The sequence below is a fragment of the Phalangium opilio genome, unplaced genomic scaffold, assembly GCF_054372755.1.
Source record: "Phalangium opilio isolate 3A_F unplaced genomic scaffold, DU_Popi_V2 ptg000209l_1, whole genome shotgun sequence".
Taxonomy (NCBI): Eukaryota; Metazoa; Arthropoda; class Arachnida; order Opiliones; family Phalangiidae; genus Phalangium; species Phalangium opilio.
Window position 1 is genome coordinate 1,453,890 of NW_028324217.1, and position 22,160 is coordinate 1,476,049.

Below are 22,160 nucleotides of genomic sequence, written 5' to 3' on the forward strand. Positions count from 1 at the left end.
ATTTCGATTCAGTTGATTTCCCATAGAACCGTGCACTGTACAGGACGTTAACCAATGTATTCTATAAACTATGGTTCCTCGTATACCGTCTCCATCCCAAACGTGGCTGGCTGGCTGAGATGAGAAGCCAAAATTTCTAGCAAAGGAGCTTGGGATAGTTTTTGGTGGAAAATGTTCTTAAATGGAAATGGAAATGAAAAATCTTGGGATGAAAGTGCACGTTCCATTGTAAACTGCATTTCGTTGTAGCTCGTTAACTTTCATTCTTTACTGAACTGAACGGAACAGCGAAAAACGCTTCGACAACATTTATAATTCCCTAAAACTTTCCTTCAGGACTTTGTCTATATTAACTCTGAAATATACAGGGTGTTACTCTCCAAAAAAGGGTGGGTGTACGAAATTAAGTTATGATTTAAAGTGTTTTATGGATGACCCCTTAAAATCAATCAAGAAACTGAACAGACAATGATTGCTAATTTAATTAAGCAGTTATCCTTTAAGCAGTAACACTCTGATCATAATTGTAAAAGGTAGTTCTTGGGGTAAAATCGTAAAAATAGAACATTTCCACTCAAAATTGCAAAATATAACATTGTCGACTCAAAGTCGCAAAAAGTAGAACATTTTCGAATTGAAATCGAAAAATATAACATTTTCTACTCAAAATCCCAAAAATATAACATTTTCGACTCAAAATCGCAAATATAAATATATTTTAGACTCAAAATCGCAAAAATAAATACATTTTCGGCCCAAAATCGCAAAAAAATATCCGATAGAACAGAACCCACTGTACTTTAGTACTATAATTACCCTCCCTTTTTGGAACACCCTGTATGTATCACCTTATAAGCTTGGGAAATTATTTGGAAATCTATAAACACTTTGATTGACGGGTGCGGAATGAAACAAAGAGATTTTTTGAATATCAATTGATTGTTTTATCCGTGGAAACAATTTCCTTCAATTAAAATTAAGTACCTATGCAATACGTAATCTGTTAACTGTTGTTCCTACGAAACAGGCTCGTGTCGCGGACAATTAATTAATTGTATCTTATCTGTATATTTTGAAATTTCTTTGACAGGTGACATTTCGGTAAACATATTTTAAAAACGTCACAAGTATTTTTAGGTTACATATTTTTGGTTATTGCTTAGTTACAATTGATATGAAAATGGGTATAAAAGCGCAGGAGTCCAGTCCTTGTTCATCATCACAGTTTTAGTGGTTAAACAAACCATAAAGACTCCTGAACCTTCTTTTGACGAACTTACCTTACCGGTGAAACTTCAACTACCTTCGTAAGTAGATCTTTTAAAATTACTTACTAAATACTTGTCCTCGAGTAGTTAAGTACTTGTCCTCGAGTTAAAGGGTTAAGCTCTGATGTTCTGATTTGGTCGCGGTGTAGATCATGACGGCCCAAATGCCAATGTGCATCACTTTTGATGATAACTTCTGGGATGGGTTAATGTGGGATGAGGACCTAAGCGACACCACGATTGTCCTGGTTGACAAGGAAGGGAAAAGTATTTGGGAGTTCAATGTCCACTCCATCGTCTTGCGTCGAAGAAGTAAAGTATTTAAGGATATTATCACCAAACTCGGGGAGAAGGTCACATTCACGGGCATCGACCTCCTGGTTCTGAAGAAGTTCATCCAGTTTCTTTACGTCGGTGATGTTTACATTGAAACTTGGCAAGAAATTGTGCAGTTTTTGGAACTGGCCTTACGGTAAGTTAAGACGTTAAACTTACGAAGGATTATTATGAACTTATGTTTTTTTTTTTCGTGAATTCCATACATCAGCTACAAAGTCGAGAGTTTGACCCAAGAATTGGAGCAATCTTTAGTAAAATTCGTTACTTTAATCAACGTCTGCGATATTTTGAAAGTGGCCACCGATTTTGGTTTGACTACTTTGGAAGGACAATGCATCGATTTGATTGTCCGTGGTGCGGTCATCGTCTTTGGTACCAGCGGTTTCCAACGATTATCCGACGAGAACATCACCAAAATCATTTCGGATCATCGCTTGAACGTGGTCAAAGAAGTCGACGTCATCCAGTACTTGATCTGTTGGGCCAAAGCCCAAGCTTTCGGGCAAGGACTTAAGCTCGATGACACCAATCTCCATCTTAAGATTAACCCCTTCTTGAAATACGTCCGCATGAACAAGATCCAGCCTGAAGACCAACAACTGTTGCCAGTTGGAATCCGATCTCTGGTTTTCCCTTCAGCCTCAGCTAATTACGCCGCTGAGGTAAGTTCAAGATCACCATCGTACCACACGAGTTCCTCTAACGTATCTTCGTATGTCAGGTTCTACAAACCACCCCTGTCAAGCCACCGCTAAGACTGAAGGACCGTGAACCATCCAGAGACACCTGTCTGGCTGAGTACATGGCCAGTGTCTTGCTCCGAGATACCAAGACTGGCGGAACCATCTCTTGGTTCAACTCCGGAAATGGTGAACACTTGGTCCTGAGATTCTCCGTGACCATGCCCATCTTTTTGGGTGGTTTCCTTTTGAACTTCCGACACACCGTCGCCGGTAATGCAAGAATCGTTATCAAACAAACCGTAACTAAAACCAACCGCGAAGAAAAGGAACTTCGCTTCGCTCTGAAGAACAAGTTGTGCGAACATAGATTCCACAATGATAATGTCGGAACCAATTACTACCAGGTAATTAATTACACTTCAATTAAAAATTAAATCTTAATTAATGATCTAATGTAAATTTGCTTTCAGTCTATTTGTTACGAACCCGAGAACCCAATTTTGTTAAAACCGGATGAGGAATGCAACGTTTACTTGGCCCTCCCAACAAACAACGGCGTTCATGATATGCCTAAGATTCCTTTGCCCTTTACCACCTTCAAGACCGACGAAGGACCAACCATTCGCATGCACTTGGACTCAATCATTGCCGTCAGAAAGATGTACTTCCTGTCTGCTTGTGGTCGTTGCAACATTAACCATTAATTTACATTCAAAGATATACTAATAACACTAGGGTTGGTAATTAAAATTGGTTCCGAAATTTTCTGTAACTTCTAATAACAAATAAAAATCAATAGCATTGCAATCATAAGTTTATATTTACTTAGCAATAAGTTTCAAAACGACAAGTTAATACTTCAAAAGGGGTGGGGTTGGGGTGCAGTGTCGTCTGCTTAATTTAGGGTTAAGAACTTAAGGCGGAACATTGATAGGATGGTATGTTAGATAACAAGGTGGTGAAACACCAGACTATATTTTACCCCCGAATTTTGAAACCAGGGCCTATAGAAACCTAGAGACCAATTTTTATTTACAAGCTGGTGCGTGTATCGGCCATTTTGATGTTTTACGAGGGCCTCGTTGCGAGTTTTGATAATAGAATAAGGGCTATTTCCCAACCCTATAATAAATTTCTTCTTCTTAAAGAAAAGCAAAGGCCCAACTTATTCTGGGATTCTATTTTCTCTCTCGCTTTTGGTATCCAATTTTCGCCGGGTAATGGAAAAAAACTCAGTCGAATAAAACCATCCAAAAAGGCGGGCCAGGCTAGCCTATGCCTATATACATCTATAGGCCAGGGCTTAGTTCCGCCATACAATTCTCAAAGGGAAAGAAAACGCGTTAAGCCTAACCGATAGAGGCAGCTCTCTTTTCACATTTCCAACGAAAAAAAAATATGGGTTTTTAAGGAAAATGGAATAACTTTGGTAATATTCTAGCGCTTTCGGGAAACGGTACTAAATTAATCAAATTACACTTAATTAATTATAATTATAATATAAATTGGAAAAAGCAAAACTGTCGACTTATTATCGAGGTTCGAGCAGACGTTAATAGGCAAAATTGTGACGTCACAAAATATGGAAATAATGGTTATATACTTGAGGTTTCGAGATTTTTTACTAAATTAAGTTTAAATAATTTTAATTTTCATTCAAATTATATAAAGAAAAATAAACAGTTAAGTGAAAGAGTAGGTAAATTGAAGTATACGTTAATACGAAACGGTGACGTCACAATTTACCTAAAATCAGAAGTTTATAATTATACCAATTATATAATTATTATCTTCTGCTAAAATCAAACTAAAACTCAATTTATAATTGATATTTTAACAACGTGCTTGGTTGGTTTGGTTGATTTGTTGCTAAAAAAAAAGTTGAATTAGAAGTTGACACGTCAACTAGCTACGAAATGGTACGTTGAAATGTGAATATAAAAGGGAGTCCCCAAGACAATCCCTGCTGGATTTAGTTGAGCCCTTGAAGGGTGACAGCTCCGTGCAAAGACCATAGAGTGGGCTCGCAAACGTCTTCAACGACAACCAACGACGCACACAATGACACTGGCGGGGTATAGGTCTAGTGTCTTACTATAGTCTTTGGAGACTCGAATATTCCACGCGGGAAAATAGATTTCAGTTCCATGGAAGGAATGGAACGGGGAACAGTGCCTGGGTGGGGAATGGATGTATCCCGGATCAAATACGACGCGACGCGTCAACCTCACGTGCCCTTTCAACCGAAAACCGTATAGGAATATCCCAATTGGAAGTCCGTACCCGGCGCGTACACTTTGAAATCACTTCCTACTTTTGCTCTATAACATAAGTTTATAAGATATGTTCCGTTCCATAAGTTTGTTAATCTCTGCATGGTAACTTAGAAACTGCAGCTTGTAATTTTGAAGTGATTGAAGTAGGGAGGTCATAGATTCAGGGTAAAGCGAGCGACATACGCCTGGTGAGTGAGGTGGCGCTGCTGTCAAATTTGGGTAACTTAGTAAGTTCAGACTAAATAGGACCTAGATGGAATGGAACTTGGTCCTAGCTGCAAAATTAATTAACCACCACCACCGAGTCTAGATAGGACTTCAATTCAATTGACTCGCTTAATTCCGTTGTTCTCCTTCTCGAACTTGTTATCTCGAGTACTGTAAGTCCATCTCAGTAGCATTACGAACTTGTATAGGTAGTTTCATTCATACTTATGGAACGGAACATATCACTTATAAACTTATGTATATAAATAAACATGAATCTATGTTCTATATAGTTTCATGATATAAGTTACTTCCTTGAACATGAACTACTTGCTATTGTACTACATTTCTCTGTTTGAAGGGCCACGAGTTCATGGTGTGGTTTGCCCCACGGCATGCAATAGCTTTTTAAGATTATGTAATCTACACTAACGGACAGCATATGACTTATTCTATAAGCTAGTAATTGTAGTTATTGGTTTCTTTACCCTTCACAAATGGTAGGAGAGTTTCTGTTGAAACTAAGTCACTCAAATACTATATAATGGTCTGAAATATGAACTTCAGAATGGTGGGTGGATTTAAGCCTCAAGTACTTGGTTAAACAATCCTCGATAAGTCACCTATCAATTTTTACCTCTTGGGTTTCCCCGTAACTGCTGGAACAGTGACGAAAAGTAAACAAGATTTAGATCCAGTCCATTCGGAATATGCTCTAGAGTGAATTAATGAGGCGTATGAATACGCTTTGTAATGGCTGACGGGGTTTCGAAAGTAATTGGTCAAACTCAAGGTGAAGAGGTCCGTCTAATCCGGCGGATGTTCCATATCGACTAAGTACACATTTGTGCACTATCCATTAGCGAAAATTGGACGTCGATGCGTCCCTATCTATTTGACCCTTAGAAATAACCCTAAGGTTTGATAAACTGACGTCCTAACATCAACTTAATATTACGCTAAACAGGGCCTTAAATGGAAATTATACAGTTATTAATTATTATAGTTCTTAATATCTAATTAATAATTTCAATCTTAATATATTTTTGATAATATAGTGTCAGAGAATCCACAAAGGTCAAGGGTTATCACTTTGAAAATAACGAAACCTATTAACCTTTAAACCGTGAATATAAAAATAACTGATATTAAAAAATAATTTCTTAAATTTAAATCCATATCTCTTAAGTTTCTACTAAAATTAATTATCAGCTCTTGCAAAACTAAAATTAAATATTTAAATTCAAAAATAAAATTTAAAAAAATTTGCTAAATTTCTGAAAATACCAAAAATCAGAAGTGTATTATTATAGAAGTGAGAAGTGTTAAAGTTAATATAACCAAGAAATAAATCGTACGATTAAGTAAAGACCTGGGAAAGAGAAAAAAAGATAACCTTTGCCCAATATTTTATCAAAAAAAGAAAAAAAACCGAAATAATCATCTGCCACTTTATAAAAAGATAAGAATTTATGTCGAATCTAATTCTAAGAGAGATTGTCTCTAACGGCGGCACGGCCTTGGCTTTCAAACACTTCACCAAGTTCCCTCTGGTTAACTCAACGTTGCTTCCTAGTGGCTAAAATGTCGGCAGTTAAAATAGCGGATCATCATTACCGGTATCAATCCCCATTAACTTCTCGCTATGCTAGTCAAGATATGGCATTCAATTTTAGCGACGTGAACAAATTTACAACGTGGAGAAAGCTCTGGATGTATCTCGCCAAAGCAGAAATGGTAAGGGTGGAGATGCATTTTTTTAAGCCTTTGCGCTGGGAGAATTCTCTCCTTGGAAACGCCGGCGTCGCGAGAGACAAAAGCGACGGGACACCTACCGCCATCTATTAGAAATAACATGAAATATATTCAAATATTTGCGCCAAGCTGTGACTTTCGCGGTCTATAGAGCTCTGTTTAGGTTAATTTAGTTATGATTTTACGTATTAAATTGTTCAAATTGAGCCACAAAGTGGACAGAATTAGCTAGCCCCCTGGGCGTCCGGTTTGGAAGATACTAAATTTCAAACTGGAAAAGGGAGCATGCGCGTTGAACACTTCTATGAGTTATGCACTTCTGACATTGCAAAAAGAAAAATACCTAGGTTTTTACGGTCAGTTAAGCAGCTGCCAGTGTTACACCGTTCCAATATACTTCATAGATAATTTATAATGTTCCCCTACGCGTAAAATTTGAAATATCTTAGTTATCTATTTTCAATTGAAATGTTTTCATAAGACGATGAACATTCGGCGGGAATTACTCAAATGGCGTTGCAATTCTTTGTCACGAAGTATTTCTGTAGAATTTCGTTTCCTTCCATTAAATACTCATCACTCATCTCATACAATGACTTAAATTCATCTTCACACTCTCCTTTCGTTAAGCCTAATCTTAAACATTCCTTGGTTTGAAATTAGGCCTTTGTGTGACCAAGGCTTAACATTTTCTCGGTTGGGTTGGAGAGTTTAGTAATTATTATTTCGACGTGGAAATTGGTTCGGGCTACGGTGCTAAATAATTATAGCGCTTCATCGCTCGCTAGGCCTATATCCAATCTAGAGATTGCCGCGTACCTCAAACTCAAAGTACTTGGAAAAAAATGGAATTGCTTGCTTTAGTAGACTAGTTAAATTACCATCAGTCATCCATCATTCCACCATCCGTACAAGTACCTCCTCTAATATCTTCTTTAAGAAATAGAATCAAGGTGTTTTCCCCGCTTACAAACTTATAAATAATGTACAGGGTACATTTCAACCCGTCATTGAACCAAGGCCCGTGTTAAGCCTAATCAAAGCTAAGCCTTACTAAACGTAACCTAAGTGTCATAAATATATAATTGATTAAAGTTGGGCATTTATGCTTCGGAATGTTGATAATCTAGGCCTACATTACATTTATTTATTTATTTATTTATTTATTTATTTGAATGTGCTGTTCACAAAAAGGAGATGAAGTGTTAGTCTGGTAGATTTAACTTATAGTGGGTTATTATTGGCTTATGGTAAGAGGTGTTCGATAAGTATTTGTTGTCGTTACACCATGGATGAAGGATGCGCGTGAGGAAATTTGTTTTCACTCTACAGGATAGGCAACTCCCTATCTCGAGCGACAGAATATTCTGTATACACTCTGTTACAACGTCAGTTGTCAGCACGCGCAAAGCTATTTCTCTATGTAACGTAGCTTTGTACGTGCTGTCAAGAGACAAAAAACTTCAGGATCTTCAGGATTTAAAATATCCGCGAGTTTTTTAGCTCGAGTGCACGGACCTCTAGGCCTTAGTTTCAAATACGTGTGAAATTGCATACAGTCTACTACACGTATTTGAAACTAAGGCCTAGAGGTCCGTGCACTCGAGCTAAAAAACTCGCGGATATTTTAAATCCTGAAGATCCTGAAGTTTTTTGTCTCTTGACAGCACGTACAAAGCTACGTTACATAGAGAAATAGCTTTGTGCGTGCTGACAACCAACGTTGTAACAGAGTATATACAGAATATTCTGTCGCTCGAGATAGGGAGTTGCCGATCCTATAGCGTGAAAACAAATTTCCTCACGCGCATCCTTCATCCATGGTTACACCCTGTATATAAAAGAATTGAGCGCATTAAGTTTGGTGAAGCGCATCTGACGTGATCGGATTGAAACATCACTTTCAAATTCAGTATTATTTTTTTTATTTTAACATTAGGCCTCGGTGTAACACTAACATAACAAAGATAAGTGTGACACTACGAGGTATATCCAATAGACCCGTTTTTAAAAAGCCGGAGGTGTGTTGAGCACCTTTTCTTAAGACGGGACATCCGGATGGTATGTGGACAAGAACGACTTCAAGGACTTCCGGTTACTTTGAAGCAGTGCCTTGTCCACATACCTTTCTATCAATGCTACGCGTCTTAATCCTTAAAGTAGGCGACGCTTCGACCCCCTAACCATAGCCCACTCGATCCACGTTCATGGACGCTGCGCTGCTAGCGCGAGCAGCTTGCGTCGTGATGCGCGTGATCGAGTGGGCTATGCCCTAACTTTTTAAAAAGGGAATGAACATCATACTTACAGTTACTGGGTTTCTTTGTAGATGCCAGGCATTGGGTAATGGATTGGCTAAATAGATTGTTGTCGAGGTTTTGGTGTTGGATTGGATTGGGGCAATGACTGTTAGTTAACATACGTTGATTCTATTAGCATAAACTTGGGAATGAAGTCATTAGGAAGCCAGCAGCTTCTGAAATGCGAATAATGAAGATGTATCGTGCCAATTGAATTTAGCAAAATTGTATTTTATTTTCTACCATTGGCCTTCCTTCCTTCTCTAACCATAAGTTTATAAGTGATATGTTCCGTTCCATAAGTATGAATGACACTACCAATACAAGTTCGTAATGCTACTGAGATAAACTTACAGTACTCGAGATAACTAGTTCGAGAAGGAGAACGACGGAATTAAGCGAGTCAATTGAAGTCCTACCTGCTACACTCGGTTGGTGGTGGTTAATTAATTTTGCAGCTAGGACCAAGTTCCATCTAGGTCCTATTTAGTCTGAACTTACTAAGTTACCCAAATTTGACAGCAGCGCCATACTCACCAGGCGTATGTCGCTTTACCCTGAATCTATGACCTCCGTACTTCAATCACTTCAAAATTACAAGCTCCAGTTTCTAAGTTACCAGAGATTAACAAACTTATGGAACGGAACCTATAAACTTATGGTTAAAGCTAGCAACAGGCGGCCGGGCCCCGTAAAGGAACGTACTAGAGAGAGAATTAAACTCTGCCCTTAGCCAAATTTATATTTTCATTTAATATAACGAAATAAAAATAACTTTCCACGAAGAATCTCTCTTAATTCATTCGCCGATGATGACATTAATGTATCACTTTGCCATCCAATTTCAATTCGCAAAGATGTACTTAAATCATAATTTCAAGAACACCGCATGTCAATGTGTTTCCCCCGGATTTCATTATGACGTTATTAAAATACAGGGTGTTACCATGCAGGGATAGATTTAATTTTTAGAAGTAGGAATGGAGAACGGAACGGTTAGTATTTACTTCAGTTATTCCGACTCATAGCCCACCCAGTATAGTATAAAGCCCCTCCCTCCAACACGTAATATAACGAAAAGTTTAAATTACCTTATTGGCTGGCTCAGTTTTAAAACTATACGTTTTGATGACGTTGCTGACGGGGACGGCGGCGAAAAATAATGACGTAATTCCTTTGTTACCTCTGTCGCTATGGCCCACCCCGAGTCTTCTTTCATACCCCCCCCCCCCACGTCCCGTGGAAGGGGGTCCGTCCGGGATTTTGACAAGCGCACCCAGATATTAATTACTCCGTTCTCCATTCCTAGTTCTAAAATTAAATCTATCCCTGGTGTTACAAAAGGGAGCCATCCCCTTTTTGAAAGAACACCCTGTATAATGTCACACGTGATCTTCCAATTTCACAGACTTTGGGTTTGAACATAACGGATGAACAACTAACCGAAATGGAACGCAATCTTTCCAACATCGACTTCGAACTAGCGGCGAAGGAAGAGAAAGAAACGCGTCATGACGTCATGGCGCATGTTCATACCTTCGCCATTTGTTGTCCTAAAGCCGCGCCTATTATACATTTAGGTGCGACGTCATGTTACGTCACGGATAACACCGTAAGTCACTAACGAAACGAATCCATCCATTCTTTGCAATAAGTAATTCATCGTAAAATAATTAATATCGGTTTCAGGACTTGATCTTACTTAAAGATGGATTCAATATCATTTTACCAAAGGTAGGCCTATATTGTTGTACTATTTTAAAACGATGTCCAGTAGGGGGGGGGCGTGTCAGAAGTATATTTTGAAGTACAGACACTAAAAGTAGTCCAAGGTTATCACAACAACGCTACAACCCTTTTTTTAGCTCGCAAGATGTATTCATAGATTGGCAAAATTCGCCGATACTTATAAGTCACTGCCCACTTTAGGATTTACCCATTTACAGTAAGTACCTACTTCAGGACAGGACACTATTGATTGTTTGCGCTGAAGACCAAATACTTTTCAACACAACCCTTTCTGTTTTCGCGCGCTTTCGTAGACCTGCGCAACTTACAACCGTTGGAAAACGTGCTTGTTTATGGTTGGGTGATTTACTAATGGATCTACGCAACCTAACACGCGCTCGAAATGACCTTAGGTTTCGCGGGGTCAAAGGTACAACTGGAACGCAAGCCAGTTTTTTGCAACTGTTCGAAGGTGACCATGAAAAGGTTAAACAGTTGGATAAGTTGGTTACCGAAATGGCTGGATTCAAAAGGCAATTAAACATTTTAATTAAAATTATGAGAGAAGTTTTTACAAATTAACTTAATTAATGGGTTTGTTTTTACAGGGCAGTTATTGTTTGTGGTCAAACGTACAGTCGAAAGGTGGACGTCGATTGTCTTAACGTTTTGGCCAGTTTGGGAGCTTCTATTCATAAAGTAAGCATTTTTCTTGATGCAAATTGCGTTTCAATTTAAACTACGCGCATTTTTCTTGACGCGAATGCGTTTAAATTTAAAGTACGCGCATTTTTCTCGACGCGAATTGCGTTTAAAATTAAACTACGCGCATTTTTCTTGACAAAAATTGCCTTTCAATTTAAACTACGCGCATTTTTCTTGACAAAAATTGCCTTTCAATTTAAACTACGCGCATTTTTCTTGACAAAAATTGCCTTTAAAATTAAACTACATGCATTTTCTCGACGCGAATTGCGTTTAAAATTAAACTACACGCATTTTCTCGACGCGAATTGCGTTTAAAATTAAACTACACGCATTTTTCTCGACGCGAATTGCGTTTAAAATTAAACTACGCGCATTTTTCTTGACAAAAATTGCCTTTCAATTTAAACTACGTGCACTTTTCTTGACGCGAATTGCGTTTAAATTTAAACTACGCGCATTTTTCTCGACTCAAATTACGTTTAAAATTAAACTACGCGTATTTTTCTCCACTCAAATTGCGTTTAAAATTAAACTACGCGCATTTTTCTCGACTCAAATTGCGTTTAAATTTAAACTACGCGCATTTCCTTGACCCAAATCCCGTTTAAAATTAAACTACGCGCATTTTCTCGACTCAAATTGCGTTTAAAATTAAACTACGCGCATTTTTACAAAAAAATAAAGATCTGCACGGACATTCGTCTATTGGCGAATATGAAAGAAATCGAGGAACCATTTGAACAAAGTCAAATCGGTTCGAGCGCCATGCCTTACAAACGCAACCCAATGCGCAGCGAACGTTGCTGTTCATTAGCTCGGCATTTAATGACACTAGTCATGGACCCATTGCATACCGCGGCCACTCAATGGATGGAGAGAACGCTCGACGACAGCGCTAATAGGTAAGTACTTAAACTTGTAGGCAGCATATTACTTACCAGAAATAAATAACATTACCTTGTCGCGTCCACAACAACCAATAGACGTGTTTGCATTGCCGAGGCCTTTTTAACATCGGACATCATCCTGACCACGCTTCAAAATATCTCCGAGGGTTTAGTGGTCTACCCGAAGGTCATAGAGCGTCATATCATGCAAGAATTACCATTCATGGCGTCCGAGAACCTGATAATGGCCATGGTCAAAGCGGGAGGCGATAGACAGGTAAGGCCGAGTAATTTAATGACCCCGATTGACCTCTTACATGATCACCGCGACCCGTTGCATAATTACCGCGACCCGTTGCATAGTTACCGCGAGTTCTTACATAATTACAGCGTCCCGTTGCATAATTACCGAGACCCGTTGCATAATTACCGAGACCCGTTGCATAATTACCCTGAACCGTTGCATAATTACCTCGACACCACGACCCCTTGCATAATTACCGAGACCCGTTGCATAACTACCCTGAACCGTTGCATAATTACCGAGACCCGTTGCATAATTACCCTGAACCGTTGCATAATTACCCTGAACCGTTGCATAATTACCCTGAACCGTTGCATAATTACCCTGAACCGTTGCATAATTACCTCGACACCACGACCCCTTGCATAATTACCGAGACCCGTTGCATAATTACCCTGAACCTTTGCATAATTACCTCGACACCACGACCCCTTCCATAATTACCGAGACCCGTTGCATGATTACCGAGACCCGTTGCATGATTACCGAGACCCGTTGCATGATTACCGAGACCCGTTGCATGATTACCGAGACCCGTTGCAGGATTACCGAGACCCGTTGCATGATTACCGAGACCCGTTGCAGGATTACCGAGAACCGTTGCATGATTACCGAGACCCGTTGCATGATTACCGAGAACCGTTGCATAATTACGGCGACCCGTTGCATAATTACCGCCGTCCATTGCATAATTACCGACGTCCATTGCATAATTACCGACGTCCATTGCATAATTACCGACGTCCATTGCATAATTGCCGACGTCCATTGCATAATTGCCGACGTCCATTGCATAATTACCGCCGTCCATTGCATAATTACCGCGACCTCTTGCAGTTACTTAATTACCATGACCTCTTACGTCATTAATTTCAGGAATGCCACGAACGCGTCCGAGTCTTAGCTCATCAAGCCGGCGCCGAAGTAAAGGTCGAAGGTCGCGATAACGACTTGGTTGAACGCGTCAAAAAAGACCCTTATTTCGCCCCAATTCACCCTGAACTGGACAAACTCCTTGACCCTTCAACTTTCACAGGAAGAGCCTCTGAACAAGTACGTTAATTGCGCGTTTACTTACTCAATTACCCTTAATTACTAATCAATATTTTTATTAAACAATGCGGTAATTAACGTAAAACAATTGAATTAACGCATTCAAATCTAAAACAAAGATTACTGTTCCATTTCTAATTAGGTTACCGAGTTCCTGAAGGAAGAAGTCGAAATCGCTTTGGTAAATTACCGAGACAAACTCGAGGGTGAATCACACCTTAACGTTTAAATGTCATTTTGCTAGTAATTGAAAAATAAAGACTTACTTGTTGCAACCAATTAACCAATTACTTAATTACTTTAAGTTTAATTAATAAATATTAATCAGGATTAATTGGTTTAATTAATAAATATTAATCAGGATTAATTGGTTTAATTAATAAATATTAATCAGGATTAATTGGTTTAATTAATAAATATTAATCAGGATTAATTGGTTTAATTAATAAATATTAATCAGGATTAATTGGTTTAATTAATAAATATTAATCAGGATTAATTGGTTTAATTAATAAATATTAATCAGGATTAATTGGTTTAATTAATAAATATTAATCAGGATTAATTGGTTTAAAGAACAAAGAATCAAACAACAGGGGGCGTGTTTTAATTAAAGGGGGTGGGGTCTATTAAGCTTATTGTAATTAGTTAGTTAATTTAAGTTTAATTAATATAGATTAATCAGGATTAATTACTATTAAAAAACAAGGACGAAATGTTATATACATAAACAAATAAACAAACAAACAAACAAACAACAGGGGGCGTGTTTTAATTAAAGGGGGCGGCGTCTATTAATTAAAGCTTATTGTAATCAATTAATTAATTTAAGTTTAATTAATATAAATATTAATCAGGATTAATTACTATTAAAGAACAAAGGACTAAATGTTACATACATAAACAAAGAAACAGACAACAGGGGGGCGTGTTTTAATTAAAGGGGGCGGGGTCTACTGAGCTCCTTGTAATCAATTAATTCGTTAATTTAAGTTTAATTAATATAAATATTAATCAGGATTAATTAATTGGTTTAAAAACAAAGGACGAAATGTTACATACATAAACAAAGAAACAGATAAACAACAGGGGGCGTGGTTTAATTAAAGGGGGCGGGGCCTACTAAGCTTATTGTAATCAATTAGTTAATTAATTTAAGTTTAATTAATATAAATATTAATCAGGATTAATTACTATTAAAAAAGGACTAAATGTTACATACATAAACAAATAAACAAACAACAGGGGGCGTGTTTTAATTAAAGGGGGCGGGGTCTATGTAGCTTCTTTTAATCAATTAATTAGTTAATTTAAGCTTAATTAATATAAATTAATCAGGATTAATTACAAAACAACAGGGGGCAGGGTGGTCTATTGAGCTCTTACCGGCATCATTTTGAGTTTCTTTAAACCGCGACTGACAAGTAAGGCTTCTAATGAAGGGTCACGACCTCTGAACCTTCTAAAGACTTCGCTCGAACTGCAACCCCCTCCTAAGGCCAAAAACGTATCTCGGAACCTAACAGAATTAATTAAATACTTACGTCATTCCTATAATCTAAACTAAACTATAAAAGGAAGAACAAAGGTTAAAGGTCAATATGGTACCTTCGACCAACTTGTTGAATTTCATTCTGATTGCCAAGTCCAACTTCGTAAAATCCTCCAAAGGCGTCCGCGGCGATCATCTGTTTATATTAGTTAAGTTTTAAAAGATATTTACTTCACCGGAATTGCGAGATTGACCTCTGACCTCGGCCCATTTATGGCAGTAGTAACTGGCAGCAAAATGACCAGTGAATATTTCTCTAAAGGAACAAGGGTGTGAGTCTTTGCCGTCCAATTGAAACGGGATGTACTCGGCCCAAACGGTTTTCGTAATGTCCAACCAGTAGTCCTTCCTGCAACAAAATAGGTCAAATTCCCCCCTTGACCTTTGCTTGGTAACCCCTTAAAGGTCAAACTCACCGAGAGTAAAGTTCCAAGTCTAACGCGCTAAGATACAGTTCATTATTTAGTTCATATCCCGACATGTGATTACGCGCTAAAAATGAAACAGACGCCATTGCAATTACAAGTAATCTAAGTACTTGGGCGTACTTACACTTTTTAACGCGATTATGTAATTCCCGCGGTAATTGTTGCCCCGTTTGCACGTGATTACTGATTTTAGCAATGGTATTGTAATCGGTTAACCATAATTCCATAAAGTATGGTAAGACTTCAACCGCGTCCCATTCAATGTTGTTCAAACCCGATATGTCACTGTACCCAACTTCGGACAGTGTTATTTGCAATAAGTGTCCAAACTGGAGGGAGTGGACAACATTTTGGTCAAGACGTGTGCCTGGCGCTGAAGAGGGTTGCGAATGCGATAGATCTAAATTACTTACCTTTCGAAATAGAGACGTTAATTCGTCAAAGGTCAGGACACTCTTTTGGGCAGTGACGGGTGAAGGTAAGTTTAGTAGCAAGTAACTTAAGGGGTATACTCCCGCCGCGTCATTTTTTGCTAAGCAAAAGTAATTAAGGCTTAGTGAAATATGTAAAAGACTAAGGTTTAACGCGAAAAAACAATGGTTTAACGCGAAAGAACAATGGTTTAACGCGAAAAAACAATGGTTTAACGCGAAAAAACAATGGTTTAACGGGAAAAAACAATGGTTTAACGGGAAAAAACAATGGTTTAACGAGAAAAAACAATGGTTTAACGAGAAAAAACTATTTTTAACGGGAAAAAAACAATGGTTCAACGCGAAGAAACAATGGTTCAACGCGAAAAAACAAGGTCTTAACGCGAAAAAACCAGGTCTTAACGCGAAAAAACAAGGTCTTAACGCGAAAAAACAAGGTCTTAACGCGAAAAAACAAGGTCTTAACGCGAAAAAACAAGGTCTTAACGCGAAAAAACAAGGTCTTAACGCGAAAGAACAATGGTTTAACGCGAAAGAACAATGGTTTAACGACAAAAAACAAGGGTTCAACGCGAAAAACAATGGTTAAACGCGAAAAACAATGGTTTAACGCGAAAAAACAAGGGTTCAACGCGAAAAAACAACGGTTCAACGCGAAAAAACAATGATTCAACGCGAAAAAACCAAGGTCTTAACGCCAAAAGACAAGGTCTTAGAGCATCGGTACTTACTTCTGGACGTGTCCAGACTGACGCCATCAACTTTGAGACCAGGTCGTTGAAACGCGTCAAAGAAAAAGGAACCTTTGAACTGACCATCCTCACCATACACTTCGAAGTATTTTACATCTTTATGCCAAACTGTGACTTGATTTGTAGCGTCCTACGATCATTACTTTTAAGTCTTAACTTCATCGAGGATTGTAAGTAATTAATTTACGAAACAGGTAATTTACCCTAATTTCAATCCCAAATAGATCTTTACAAAATTGAAATAGGCCATTCAAAACATTGACCAATGGGAAATATTGACTAATTTCATGTTCGTCTAAACTGTCAACGCGCAAGTATTACAAAACAGTTGTTAATTGACTATTTCTACGTCCGCGGCCATAATGTATTTACAGGGATAGATTTAATTTTAGAAGTAGGAATGGAGAACGGTTAGTATTTACTTCAGTTATTCCGACTCATAGACCACCCAGTATAGTATAGAGCCCCTCCCTCCAACACGTAATGTAACAAAAAGTTTAAATTATCTTATTGGGTAGCTCACTTAAACTACGTTTTGATGACGTTGCTGACGGGGACGGCGAAAAATAATGACGTAATTCCTTTTTACCTCTGTCGCTATGACCCTCCCGCCTCTGAGTTCTTTCATACCCCCTCCCCCTCCGTCCCGTGGAAGGGGGTCCGGGACTTTGACGCGCGCCCAAATATTACTCTGTTCTCCATTCCTACTTATAAAATTAAATCTATCCCTGGTTTGGTATTTACTTGTATAATTCTTTATTTTGTTGGTTTTTCCAATAAGGAACGTCCCATAATTCCAACTGCCCATTGAACCCATTTTGTAGCGCGTAATCTTGCAGATCTATAAGTTCCTTTTCAATCACGGCCTTACTTTTCAAATGCAAACTGTATTTCCGATAATAATTATTGTGAATGACGCTAATTATAGCGTAACAATTAATCACCTTGTAATTAGTGATTTGACTGTTTCAACGGATCCCGCCATTTTGGTTTCCATGGATAAATCGGCGTATGTTTCGTAACCAAGTAATTTAGCGAAATCGCGTCTAAATTAATAGGGTTACGTTCGCACCATGATTTTATCATAAGTTTATAAGTGATATGTTCCGTTCCATAAGTATGAATGGCACTAATTATACAAGTTCGTAATGCTACTGAGAGACTTACAGTACTCGAGATAACTAGTTCGAGAAGGAGAACGACGGAATTAAGCGAGTCAATTGAAGTCCTACCTGCTACACAGGGTGATGGTTAATTAATTTTGCATGCAGGACCAAGTTCCATTCCATCTAGGTCCTATTTAGTTTGAACTTACTAAGCCAGCCCAAATTTGACAGCAGCGCCCCACTCACCAGGCGTATGTCGCTTTACCCTGAATCTATGACCTCCCTACTTCAACGACTTCAAAATTACAAGCACCATGCAGTTTCTAAGTTACCAGAATTTACAAACTTATGGAACGGAACATATCACTTATAAACTTATGATGATATCAAAGTTTTGTTCACATTACCGACTAAATCTAATTTCTTCAATATGAATACTGTTATTAACTTCCGAATCTAATGACGAAGCTCTAGAGACGTATGCTTGCCATACGTTCCACCTCAACATACGATCGCTACAGTTCTCCATAAATCCCTTATAAATTGTTGGCTCTAAGGTTACATTCCAAGGCCCTTGTGATGGCATGGCTCTGAGACATTTTAAACGTTTACTATAATTCCAAGTAGCTGTATGTATTCCTTATAAAATAACTGACCTATTGGACGCCATTTTCTTTACCAGATTTGGCGGGAAATTACGTATTAAACTAGAGTGCCCAAGTGTATGTTTAAAACGCGATGAAGATACGTCTAATTTTTTCCTGTTTTGCATTAAATAATGTTATTTAAATTAATTTAATTTAATTGCAATTAATTTTAATTGCAATTGATGTAATCACCTGTAAAGATCTTTGTTTTTCGCCAAATCCCTCATAATATTTTCGTAATGACCTCTATCATAACCTTTTAATTCAATTCCGTTTAACTTTGATTCTAATAAGTATTTTTCGGTAACACGTCGATCTGTTTCTCTTAATGATTTAGTTTCACTTATTTCCTTAAATTAATTACACACTCGTTATTAATTAATTAATTTAGTGTTAATGAAATAAAGTTTAAATATTAACCTTCATTGCGTTATAAATTGGTAGAGATAAATATTTGCTAGCTTTGCTTTGAATTACTCTTTTTTGAAGCTTAAGAATGAATTAATTAATTTAATTAGAATTAAAATTAATCAACATTATTATTCCCGATGCACGCGCCAAGGCTTAATACACGATTTGTAAGTGATAAATCTGAGCTGTCTTGGACCAAAACCACTTATTAATAAGTTGGACCAGTTTTTAACTGCGAATCTATGAGAAAACTAAGATGGGACCAGTTTACTATTGTGGAGGGTAGGGGGTTCACTGGTCCAACGGACTAGTTTAAAACATATGCTTATTTCCAGGGCTGAATCGGGGTTAAAATAATGCGTCGTCTGCTTCAATATTTTCGACTCTAAAGCAAACGACCAAAACCACTTTTTTAATAAGTTGGACCAGTTTTTAACTGCGAATCTATGAGAAAACTAAGATGGGACCAGTTTCTAACTGCGAATCTATGAGAAAACTAAGATGGGACCAGTTTACTATTGTGGAGGGTAGGGGGCTCACTGGTCCAACGGACTAGTTTAAATTTAAAACATATGCTTATTTCCAGGGCTGAATCCGGTTCAAATGATGCGTCGTCTGCTTCAATATTTCCGACTCTAAAGCAGACGACGCGTAATTTTACTCAGATTTGTTAGTTAAAAATGGCGGCCGCGCGTTAAAGCCTTGGCAAAGGCATCGCGAATAAGGTGGATTAAATTTAAGTTAAAGAGATTACTTTAGCGACTGTTTCTTTCAGTTCCCCATTCTTAATAACTTTATTATAAGTATTCATGTTACTGAAAGCAAAATCAAGTGGAGCTGAACTGACTTCAATTGGTTTTAGAATGCTTTCCAATGTTTTGGGACATGTCCCATCTTAAATAAAATGCGGGATTTTTTAACTATAGTCATTGTGCCGATAAAAATAGATGGCGTTAATATACTTTCAATGTTTTCTTCTATTCGACATATGCCAGATTCATTTTCAATTGATAATTTACCGATAGCATTTACATAACTGTTTACTGAAAGTTTGGTAAAATCTGGAACACAATTTGTCTTAAGCAATGGATTAGTTTCTGGCGTGTCAGGTGGTATTTCGGGTAATCTGAGAGTCACGTGGTTAATTTAAATAATTAAAATAAGGTTTAAAGGTATCGTTTTCTTCCGTAAATAAGTAGCATCACATTTATAAGTATGACAATAAATTATATTAATAAAAACAAATGGTGTATTTATAAATTTACTATTAAATAAATTTTTATGGGTGCAGGATCTAATTTTTGGGTTTCTAAAGGTCAAAGATCAAGTAATGGAGCTAATAAAATGGATGTTAGTGACTTAAGACTTGTCAATCGCGTCAACAAATAGATTTAATCATACTTATCATACTCATGCTATTTTTTAAAAAGACCAAAACACTCACAGAACGATGTAATTTCCACGTTTGCAGTTTACGATTGAAGTTGTTATTTTAATAACTGAAGTTAAACCGGCACGCCGACACAACGCGTAATTTTGCGCGCTAAGTATACTCGCCATTATATTAATTACTTAATTTAAATAGTGATATTAAACACGATACACTCGCGTCCGACGAGTACAGTACTCGTCTACCCGGTAGCTACACGTCGTCTGCTACACCAGGTCGGTGATCAGTACGGGAAATAAGTCCACAAGATGGTGCCTAAACCAACAACTACTCCACTAATTATTTTGAAATTATTAAAAGTGATATCGATTAAAAAAGCACATAAAATGATGGGTTTTATGTTTTTAATTAAAAAAGCAAGGTATTTAGTAAAGTTTACAATCCCTCGGATCCCAAAATTAAAAAATTCAGACCGAAGGGAACTGCATTTTGGAAGCCTTTGCCCTCTTCGGAACGGGTCGAACCATCGTCTGCTTTTAGCGAGATCGGCATTCGGCGAGTCACTGAGCAATTCTATGCTGAGACAATGTTTTGAAATTAAAATTAATGAAGTTAGCAATTAAAGCAATAAGCTATTCATATTCCTCGTGTAAAGTTTCACGTAGACAGTAATAATTACCAGGTCTACGTGGGCTAATTTTGTCTGGGGCATATCCTTTAAATGCAGGACCATCCCTGAGGACCCTGACACTAACCACCAGAAGTGACCGGATGCCCATGTCGACAATTTACCTCAGGCTAACTGAGGGCCGGAACCGTTGTTGAGTAAGTCAACCTCCCATTGGTGAAACCCAATCAGTGGAGCCCTCTACTGACTTACTTCAACCATAATTGAGACAAGTAGAGAAACATTAGCTATCACGCACAATGGCAGAAGGCGGTCCACAACCCAAATTACGCTTCGACCACGAAAGTTGGGTTTCTAATGGTTACCCCAAAGAGGTCTTCGACAAAGCCGCCAATCACTTACCCACCATCATGTCCCGATTAAATTCGACGGAACTGTTATACCTTTACGCGCGCTACAAGCAAGGCAATGATGGTCCCTGCAACGTTCCTAAGCCAAGCTTCTACGACCTTCAAGGAAAACAGAAATGGAACGCTTGGAAAGAACTAGGGGACATGAGCCAAGAGGACGCCATGTGGCAATACATTCAGAGGATACAAACGTTGGACCCTGATTGGGACCCCTTTGAAGAGACCAATCAGAACCAGAAATCAGTGGGACCAGTTATGAGCGTCATGGCCAATAGCGACCGAGTACTTCAAGATCACGAGAAAACTGTCTTTGACTTTGTCAAAGGTGAAAATAGGAACTACACCTACGCCACCTCATTCCCGATGCGTGTGCCAAGGCGTAACCTTTTCAGTATTTTCTTCTCTGAAGCAGACTACGCATCATTTTGACCCAGACTTATTAAGCCTTGGCACACGCATCGCGAATAAGGTCCACTTAGAAACATTCCCAACAACACCTTCGCGCTTCTTTCATTTCAGAAAACGATTTAGAAAGTATAAAACGTCTGAAACAACTCGACTTTAACTCGAAAGACGCTGAAGGAATGGCTCTTTTACATTGGGCCTCGGACCGAGGACACTTTGACGCCGTTAAATGGTTCGTGTCCAATGGCGCTGACGTCAACGGCACCGATTCGGACGGACAAACGCCCTTACATTACGCCAGTTCGTGCGGACACGCGCAAATAGTTACCTTTCTCTTGGACAATGGGGCGTCCCCCTCCATTAAAGATAGTGATGGAATGTTACCGAAGGACATCGCGTTAAATGACAATGTCGCTAAGTTATTTGATTAAGTTAATTGTTATAAATCTGTAATATTATTATTATTATTATTATTATTATTTGGAATTA

General features: G+C 38.1%; 4 protein-coding genes across 4 annotated transcripts; 3 read left to right on the forward strand and 1 right to left on the reverse strand.

The window, feature by feature from the left end:
• The first annotated feature begins 1,131 nt into the window (after window positions 1-1,131).
• On the forward strand, window positions 1,132-3,004 carry LOC149618223 (uncharacterized). The gene is made up of 5 exons (XM_089853976.1): window positions 1,132-1,307; window positions 1,418-1,740; window positions 1,816-2,269; window positions 2,329-2,694; window positions 2,761-3,004. The coding sequence occupies exons 2-5, from the start codon at window positions 1,421-1,423 to the stop codon at window positions 2,992-2,994; spliced, it is 1,374 nt and encodes a 457-aa protein (XP_089710102.1). The 5' UTR covers window positions 1,132-1,307; window positions 1,418-1,420; the 3' UTR covers window positions 2,995-3,004.
• A 3,265-nt stretch (window positions 3,005-6,269) lies between these two features.
• Adsl (adenylosuccinate lyase) lies at window positions 6,270-13,787 on the forward strand. The gene is made up of 10 exons (XM_089855391.1): window positions 6,270-6,510; window positions 10,237-10,440; window positions 10,518-10,562; window positions 10,694-10,773; window positions 10,871-11,089; window positions 11,165-11,255; window positions 11,949-12,166; window positions 12,248-12,428; window positions 13,332-13,508; window positions 13,651-13,787. The coding sequence occupies exons 1-10, from the start codon at window positions 6,358-6,360 to the stop codon at window positions 13,735-13,737; spliced, it is 1,455 nt and encodes a 484-aa protein (XP_089711517.1). The 5' UTR covers window positions 6,270-6,357; the 3' UTR covers window positions 13,738-13,787.
• On the reverse strand, window positions 13,548-20,488 carry LOC149618225 (uncharacterized). Its single transcript, XM_089855380.1, has 18 exons — window positions 20,283-20,488; window positions 19,801-19,964; window positions 19,593-19,732; window positions 18,848-18,916; window positions 18,620-18,777; window positions 18,437-18,541; window positions 18,188-18,370; window positions 17,619-17,720; window positions 17,419-17,559; window positions 16,878-16,974; window positions 16,654-16,804; window positions 15,902-16,020; window positions 15,613-15,817; window positions 15,477-15,552; window positions 15,262-15,409; window positions 15,117-15,196; window positions 14,895-15,027; window positions 13,548-13,748 (listed from the first exon to the last, which is right to left on the reverse strand). Exons 1-18 carry the CDS (start codon window positions 20,396-20,398, stop codon window positions 13,734-13,736), a joined length of 2,202 nt encoding a protein of 733 aa, XP_089711506.1. The 5' UTR covers window positions 20,399-20,488; the 3' UTR covers window positions 13,548-13,733.
• A 255-nt stretch (window positions 20,489-20,743) lies between these two features.
• On the forward strand, window positions 20,744-22,160 carry LOC149618226 (acyl-CoA-binding domain-containing protein 6-like). The gene is made up of 2 exons (XM_089855411.1): window positions 20,744-21,591; window positions 21,786-22,160. The coding sequence occupies exons 1-2, from the start codon at window positions 21,156-21,158 to the stop codon at window positions 22,100-22,102; spliced, it is 753 nt and encodes a 250-aa protein (XP_089711537.1). The 5' UTR covers window positions 20,744-21,155; the 3' UTR covers window positions 22,103-22,160.